At 33.4% G+C, this 9,138-nt stretch overlaps 1 protein-coding gene and 1 pseudogene across 1 annotated transcript in view; both read right to left on the bottom strand.

The window, feature by feature from the left end:
• LOC136846836 (high mobility group protein B1-like) overlaps positions 1-5,225 on the bottom strand; it is a 25,723-nt gene extending 20,498 nt beyond the window's left edge. Inside the window, exon 1 of the mRNA XM_067118104.1 lies at positions 5,177-5,225. Coding sequence (XP_066974205.1) covers positions 5,177-5,225 — 49 coding nt within the window. The remainder of the gene's footprint in view (positions 1-5,176) is intronic.
• Positions 5,226-5,248: 23 nt separating this feature from the next.
• LOC136846835 (SCAN domain-containing protein 3-like) lies at positions 5,249-6,762 on the bottom strand (annotated as a pseudogene).
• Positions 6,763-9,138: the final 2,376 nt, after the last annotated feature.

Below are 9,138 nucleotides of genomic sequence, written 5' to 3'. Positions count from 1 at the left end.
TTCAATGAATTGCGTGTCATCTCCTTCAGGAAATAGAAAAGACAAGGCTCGAATTCAATATTTTCAAGAAATTGAGAACGGATAGGTTTCATTTCATGAATAGTAATCTCCGGATTGGATAACAGTGCTACTGAACAGAATTCATAATAGACTTAGATTCAAGCTAAACAATCTAGTTCACCACCTGGATCATAAATTAAAAAGTCTCATTGAGATACGTGACTGGAACAACAAACATAAAGACGATTATGTAATAAACTCCTCGAACAGAATCTTAAATGTGCTTCAGGCTATGGCTTATCATATTCTATTAGTGATGAGATATCCAAACTGGAAAAGAAAAACACAATTGTACCGCCTTCGGTGACTTTAGTTAAAGGTCTTTTTCGGCTTACTTCAAATACCTAATAAAATAGTGAATTTCCCAAAAAACATTTATAGATGCAATTCACGAAACGAAGAAAGATCAAAGTTTGCATAATACTAAAGCTGACAAATCCAATTGTTTTGTAAATATGGATAAAATTAGCTATGTTGAAAAAATGGAAAACTTATTATCTGATTCTAGTACTTACAAAAACTACGGAAAGACCCATTAGTTGATGTCATAAAAAGTTTCAGTTCTAAGATTAAACCTATACTAAAGAAATTCGGTTCAATAAAAGAGAAAGTGTCAGCGATTGTCCCATCTCTACCGTACATGTACTGATTAATCAAAACCCATAAAAGAAATTTTCCTATTCGACCCATTATCAGTTCAACCGGTTCTATTAGTTATAAACTCTCTAAATGTGCAGTTAAATTACTATCATTTATTCTGGGTACTTTTTCAAATTCCCATTTACAAAAAGTCTGCTGATTTCTATGCTAGACTTTCCCATATTGAATTATCCAGTACTGACAAATTAACTTGTTTTGATATGACATATTTATTTACTAAAGTTCCTGTTGATGACTGACTTCAATATTTATCACAACATTGACTTGTATAATCTAGAATTACCTACCAATGTTATTATTAATTTGATATTTCTTTGCATAAAAAATTGTAAATTCACTTTCAATGGTAATTTTTATGAATAGATATTTGGTGTGGCTATGGCGAACCCTCTTTCGCCACTTTTTTCTAATATTTACATGGGTTAGATATGTAAATAATTGTTTTTGTATAGTAAAATAAAAAGTAAATATTCCTGATTTCTTGCAAACAATTAATAATCTTCTACCATCCATAAAATTCACAACAAAATATGAAGAAAATATTTGTAGACCATTTTAGGATGTCTTAGTTATTAGAAATAACACCAATTTTTTTTAATACATAGGAAACCCACGAATAATTTGTCATTAATTTATTTTTACGCTAGCCATGCTAAACAAATTAAGGTGACAGCATTTTCCAGTATGTATCTTAGAGCTCTTAGAATTTGTAGTCCTGAATTTTTGGAAGAGGCGTTTAAAATTATTGATAAAATAGGAGACCCATTATGTTACCAGCCATATTTTTAGAACTTTGTAAAAATAAAGCAAAAAAAGATATATTACAATCCAACCAGTGTTAACAAAGAGCTTAAGAATATTCTCCGTTTACCATTTAATCCAAATTTCATTTCTGCAGTGCCCGTTTTAAAAACTATTGATATTAACTCAGTATTTAAATATAATAATATTTTGAGAAATAAACTAATTAAGAATAGCCTGCTCAATTCAAACAACTTTGTATACAGTATTCCTTGCAAAGAATGTAGTAAGATTTACATTGGTCAACCATCAAAAGGACTAAAAGTAAGAAGCCATTTCAAGAGGCTTATCAAATAATGGCATTGTGGATCATTGGTTTTAGACAGGCCATGCGATGAACCTTACAGACCTTACGATTCGCTCAGGTTGCCCCAGGTCCCTCAGTGTGAGGCACCTCTGATGTCTACCAGAGAATTGCTAATGCATCTTCCGGTATATTTTGCATCTTCCAATCTTGGATGGTCTGGGATGCATCTTAGATATTTGTCGAGCTTATTCTTAAATACATCTACGCTCACTCCTGATATGTTCCTCAGATGATCTGGTAACGCATTGAATAGACGCTGCATGATCGATGCTGGTGCATGGTGGATTAATGTCCTGTGTGCTTTTCTTAGTTTTCCTGGTATAATTTTGGGCACTATTAATCTACCTCTGCTTACTCTTTCTGATATCTTTAGCTCCATGATGTTGGTAATTCCCTCTATCTGTTTCCATGCCTGCATTATCATGTAGCATTCTCTTCTCCTTTCGAGACTATATAAATTTAAGAACTGTAGTCTTTCCCAGTAGTCCTGGTCCTTAACTTCTTCTATTCTAGCTGTAAGGACCTTTGTACACAATCTCTATTTGTGCAATATAATTTTGGTAGTGTGGTACCATATTATATTGCAATATTCAAGTGGACTTACATACATTTGAAGTGCCGGAACAACATTCCCATTTTTGCGTTGCATTTTGCCAATAGTATTGCTACTTGATCATTGCATAACATATTCCTATTCAGCATCACACCAAGGTCTTTAACTGCTTCCTTATTTATGATTGGCTCATTATTATGTCCTCTGTGTGCATATAGCATTCCTTCTTTATCACCATAATTTACTGATTCAAATTTATCAGAGTTAAATGCCATCCTATTTACCTCTGCCCATTCATATATTTTGTTTAGGTCTCTTTGTGTTAGCAAGTTCCTATTTTCATCACAAGTAATTTTTCTACTTATTCAAATTAATGTCATCGGTGAAACGTTTCTCACTACAGAGTCCTTAACATTACTGACTATGTCTGCAGTCATAATAACAAACAGCAATGCAGCTAACACCATACCTTGTGGCACACCAGATATTAACTTAGCTTCATCCGATTTCTCGTCGTTTGCAATCACTGTCTGTTTTCTGTTATGCAAAAATTCTTTTATCCATCTTCCTACTTTGTCCACAATATTATGTTTTTTTTTTTTCTAATATATTATGGTCTACCTTATCAAAAGCTTTTGCAAAGTCTAGGTAAACCACATCTGTATCTTTTTCATTTATCATATTTTTTATATATGCTTTTATGGTGGACTAACAGTTGGGTTTGTGTACTTTTTCGGATACAAAACCATGTTGTCCTATATTAAACAAACTATTTTTCATTAAATTTTTCATTATATTTTTCTTCATTACCCTTTCATACACTTTCATAATATGAGATGTCAGACTCACAGGCCTATAATTACTTGCCTCTAGTCTTGATCCACTTTTGAAAATAGGGGTAATATATGCTAATTTATGCTCATCGTAAATCTTGCCTGTATCTACACTTTGTCTTAATAATATTGCAAGCAGCTTTGCAATTGAATGAACCTCTTTCTTTAACAAAATGGCAAGGACTCCGTCTGGTCTGGCTGCTGATCCATTTTTAGTTTCATTAATAGCCTGCACAATATCGGCTTGATTAATTTTCTATGTCCGATAAATATTCACTATTTTCATCTTTTATTTCTGTATCATTATCTTCATTATCAATTCTAGGTGAAAATTCACTCTTATATTTTTCTGCAAATATGTTACATATTTCCTTTTTTCCATTTGTTGATTGCCCTTCAATTCTTAGAGGGCCTATTTCTACTCTTCTTTTATTCATCTTTTTCGCATATGAGTAAAAAATTTTGGGGTTTTGCTTGATATTTTGTAGGGTTTTTTCTTCTAGGTCCCATTTTTCATTTTCTTTTGATTGCATAATGTTTTGTTTTGCATTTTCTATCTTACTTTATAGTTCCATCATTTTCCATGCATTCTTTTCTTTTCCAAGAGCTTTTTTCCACTTTCTGATTTTCTGGAACAGGATCCTTCTGTCTCTTGGTATGCATGACTGATGTTTACTTTTCTTTTTTGGTATATATTTATCCACTATTTTCTCTAATATTGTATATAATATTTCAGTATTTACCTGTATATTATCACTTGCGAATATGTTTTCCCAGTCTTTGTTTAATTCTTCATTTATTTATGACCATTTTATATACTTACCATAGAAATTGTATTTTCCATATTCTTCCCATTTTTTGGTCTCTTGCTTATCTCTGTTTTCACTTGCTTTGGAATGGACTGTTAATTCTATGACATTATGGTCTGAAATACTCGTATTATATACTATTATATCTTTAACATAATTCACCTTGTTCACAGGTACTAGGTCCAAAATATTATCCTTTCTTGTTGGCAGGTGATTTATTTGCTGGATGTTATGTTCTAGTAGCATATCTAATAGCTTTTCAAATTGCCTCTTATCTTATGCTCTACTATTACTCTCTTTTTTATAAGGATAAATACAACCACAATCTCCTATTCATTCTTTCCAATCTACGAAAGGAAAGTTAAAGTCTCCCAATAGGAGTATATTCCATTCTTTGTGATTTCTATATATATCATCTAATTTGTCTAATATGTCAAACTCTTTAGTACTAGGGGGTATGTATATTACGATGTTCACTAATTTTTCAAATTCAAATTCTACCACTATTAGTTCACATTCTGTGTTACTATATTTATCACAGATTTTTCCTTGATTTATGTCTCTCCCATATATCGGATAAGTCGTCGATAATCTACAACAGTGGTTCCCAAACTATCTTACCTGACGCCCCCTTTTTGCTTCCAGTAGACCCGTATGCCCCCACTCCTCTCTTTTTTTTTATATGAAATGATTCTTACATTTATTTCTTAGCATTGTAGAGGAAAACAGATTTCTGTTTGTATTACATTTTAATAATGAAAGCCACTCAAACAAATAATAGTACATTACAGTAACTAAAAACGAAACATTTGGTTCAAAGTGAGCGAAAAAAGTTTGAACATTAGCAAATTGGCAAAATTGAGTTGTAATTTTAAGAAAAGATAATTTGAAAACATAGCATATAATATTTGGAAATACTTATGAGACTAAGGCACAATTTCTGGTCAAATTTAGTGAGATGGATGCTGCTGCTTCTTCCTCACAAGATCAGAAATTCTAGGATTTGAAGGATGACAGCGCACAACTGCAAGTCATTTCCTACATCAAGTCGGTTGCGCTGTTTTGTTTTCAGAACAACAAGAGCTGAAAATCCTGCTTCACAAAGATAAGTAGAAGAAAAGGAAAGAATCACACGAAGTGCTTCTTCACCTACTTTTTGGGTACATGGGGAGATATTTCACCCAAAACTCTTCTAACTTCATTGTTTCAAAGTCCCTTTTCGCGCTCAGTCACATTTCAAATCGATGGCTTCCTCTTGCAGTGATTCCAGTAGCAACTCCACATCAGTGTTAAATGGATTCTGCACCAATGTCCAAAGAGAATTCTCCATTGAGACATCTGGAAAATAGTGTATAAATTCCTCAGCAAGGGAATCCAGATGTGATAAAACCTCTTTTGTCACGTCATACTGCTCAATTTTTCTCTTCTCAGACAAGAGCTCATTCAGATGTGAGAACAATGAAAAGTTCCCAACTTGTACTTTTCTTTTCCAAAGATGATTTTTTCGGTGAAAGCTCTGATTATATCAGAGTGTGCAATGATGTTTGTGTTTCTTCCTTGTAACTTCAAATTGAGGTTGTTGATAGCCTCAGAAAAAAGTCCACAAGGTATGCTAGTGAGAGCTGAAAGTCTTCCTCTCTGAATGCTTCATACAGTTTGTCTTGTTTCTGCTTCTGCAAGAAAATTTCCACTTCATCCTTGAGCTCGTAAAGACGACTCAGCATGTTTCCCTTGGAAAGCCAGCGGACTTCGGTGTGAAACAGGAGAGTCTTGTAATCAGTGCCCAGATCTGAGCAAAGAGCTGCGAAAAGCCTAGAATTCAAAGAGCTATTCTTTACAAAATTCACCACTTTTATTGCCAAATTCAGTGAACTGCGTAGATTACCTGGCAGAGTTTTGCTTGCTAATGATTGTCTGTGGATATCACAGTGAGTCCCAGTTACAGCAGGATTTTTTTCTTTCACCAGTTTCACAAATCCAGAGCGAGATCCAGTCATTGCTGGGGCACTATCAGTACAAACACCGACTAATTTTTCCCATGAAAGACCGTACACATGGAAAAACTCATGCACCTTTGAAAAAAACATCGATGGACTTTGCTGTTGTCTCCAGTGCTGCTGAGAAAAGAATTTCTTCTTTCACAGTTCCTTCATCCACGAATCGAGAATAAACAAGCAGCTGGCAAAGGTGAGCAACATCAGTACTTTCATCGCACTGTATTGCAAAGAAGCGAGATGCTTTTATTTTGTCCAAAACTTGTTCTTTTATGTCTTCTGAAAGTTCATCAATGCGACGCTTCACTGTGTTATCAGATAAGGAAATCTTTGATAACTTTCTTTGGCTTTCTTCCCCAAGCACAGTATTTGCAGCTCTCAAAAGGCAGGGCTTTACAAGAGTCTCCCCCACAGAGTGAGGCTTCTTTGCTTTTGCAATAAGTAGTGACAGCTCGTAAGATGCTTCCACTAGTTTCCACGTTTCTTGATGAAAAACACTGCTTGAGTCCAGCTTCATATGATTCAGCTCATGCAGTTTGGCTGTGAAGAACTCCTTTGGCTTTTCTTTTAATGCTCTGTGGTTTGTGCTCAAATGTCGCTCCAGACGACCAGGTCTTAAGGCGTCATTGCTGAGGACTGTATGGCATATGACACACTGAGGGAGATGAATTCCATTCCTCTCTGTAACAGTGAAACCATACTTGATATATTCATCTGAATACTTTCTTTTCTTTGCTCCAGACATTTCTGCAAAGTCAAAATAGCAACAAATTTATAATCTGCACCATGGAACAACTAAGTAGTTATATAACATCTTTATTGTATTAGCATGCACCACATCACATTCATATAACATAGGTCACACAACTGGAAATCATAAATCTGTAACATACCACAAATATTCAGCACACAACGTGGTTTATATCTTAACAATAATGACAATGAGAACAACAGCGGAAAATACAACGAGAAGAAGCAAAGAAGTAAAACTACACGCACGAAAATGCTCAGTTATACAGTACACTTAATTTGTCACACACACTTAATTCATGCCGCCTATACTGGAATCAACGCAATTTTCACTTCACCACATACATTCAAACTAGCATACAAAACTCACAGCTATTATTCACCTTTCACACTTTCGATCACAATGAGTATTTCACACAATCAACAAGACATTCCATACTGTGTCGTTCTACCCTTGCAAATCGTCAAGGTTACAATGTCACTCATACACGCCCACATCGTCCCCGTTCACCATATCATATACTACACATAAAAACACATGCAATTTCAGTTGACCACTGCTACAACAACCATCGATACACACAAACAAACATTTCAGATATGATGTAAGAACGTGCTGAAAACGTTGACACAATTATACGCAGCAGAACAGCCATTGTAATATCACATATGAAATCACAATAACACTCCATAATCACACATGGATTGAAGAGTGAAATAAATCCCTACCGTGGACAAGGGGAATATGTGCTAAGGGTTTGACGGGATGGAGTATTGTTTTTTTGTGACGAGTCCCTAAGTGGCGTCAGTTGGTTGGTATCAGTGACGTGTCCAAAACGTGTAAAGAGAACTAGCTTAATAGAAAACGGGTTGGAGTGACTGCTATAATTATACTTTGCATGTATGTAATGACAGATATTTGTTCTTTTAATGATTTTATTATTCTATTAAACAAGTAATTTCGAGCCGATGACTTCACGCCCCCCTTCTATTGTCCTCACGCCCCCAGTTTGGGAACCACTGATCTACAAGGTCAACTACCATCGGAAAAGGAATCTGCTAGAGACTGTGTTTATTGAAGCTACATCCACCAGGAATGTTAATCTCTGCCCTGGATTATCCCTTGATCCTTTGTCCCTGTCTTTTTGTATAAAGAACTTGCTGCCCAGATTAACAAACTGTGACTTCGCCCCCACCTTCTGTTTTTGTATATAAGGCCTTGTCATCTTCTTTTGTATCCAGTGTGAACTTGAAAATGTAGAATAAACTACAAAGTAGTTGTTTAAAGTCCCGATTTTCACTCACCTTCTGAAAAGAATTTTATAATATTCTCAAACACACGTTCCTTCATGCTGCATTGGAGATATATATAATTTATATATGGTATATATATATATATATATATATATATATATATATATATATATAATATATACATACATACATACATACATATATATATGTATATATATGTGTATGTGTACAGTATATATGTATATATACATATATTATATATATATATATATATATATATATATATATATATACATATACATATATATATACATACATCTATATATATTTATATATACATATATATACATCTATATATATATATATATATATATATATATATATATATATATATATATATATATATATATGTATATATATACATATACATATATATATATACATACATCTATATATATTATATATATACATATATATACATATATATATATATATATATATATATATATATATATATATATATATATATATATATATATATATATATATATATATAGACGATTTCATAATAAAGCATAATTCCTCATTAGCATTCTGGTTCAGCGTGAAAGTGAAACTTAATGTTTTGTGCATATTAACCAGACTGCAAATGAGTTAATGAGTTTCAGGTTAATGATACGTTAAAAATGCCGGGGAAATCTAATGGAGAGGCAGGCGTAATTATAAAACGAAATGGGTAAGGGAGATATAATTGCGTAGGACTGAAATATTGTGGCGGTGTTTCCACAAAATGACTTGTAATGGCGAAAGCGTATTTAGGTCACCAGAAAAAAAATGATTTTATGTTATATGAAGTTAAGTGTTCATGGTTTGGAATATCATGAGTTATTTGACTCAAAATAATCTTTGTGAGTTACTTTAGTCGTTTAATGGAATGATTCTGGAGTCTTCCATTCAAAATTGCGTTGTAATTTAACAGTAATGTGTCACTTCTTTGTGAGAGAGATATCATTGTACGTCGTATGATGAAATCGTTCCTATATCAGTCATGATAAATGTTGCATATTGTAGACTTTCTTTGTAGGGAATGTTTACAGCTCTATCGTGTGGGAAATGT

This window comes from Macrobrachium rosenbergii, chromosome 15 (assembly GCF_040412425.1).
Source record: "Macrobrachium rosenbergii isolate ZJJX-2024 chromosome 15, ASM4041242v1, whole genome shotgun sequence".
Taxonomy (NCBI): Eukaryota; Metazoa; Arthropoda; class Malacostraca; order Decapoda; family Palaemonidae; genus Macrobrachium; species Macrobrachium rosenbergii.
The sequence above is the reverse complement of the archived record's forward strand: the minus strand, read 5'-3'. Positions and strand labels throughout refer to the sequence as shown.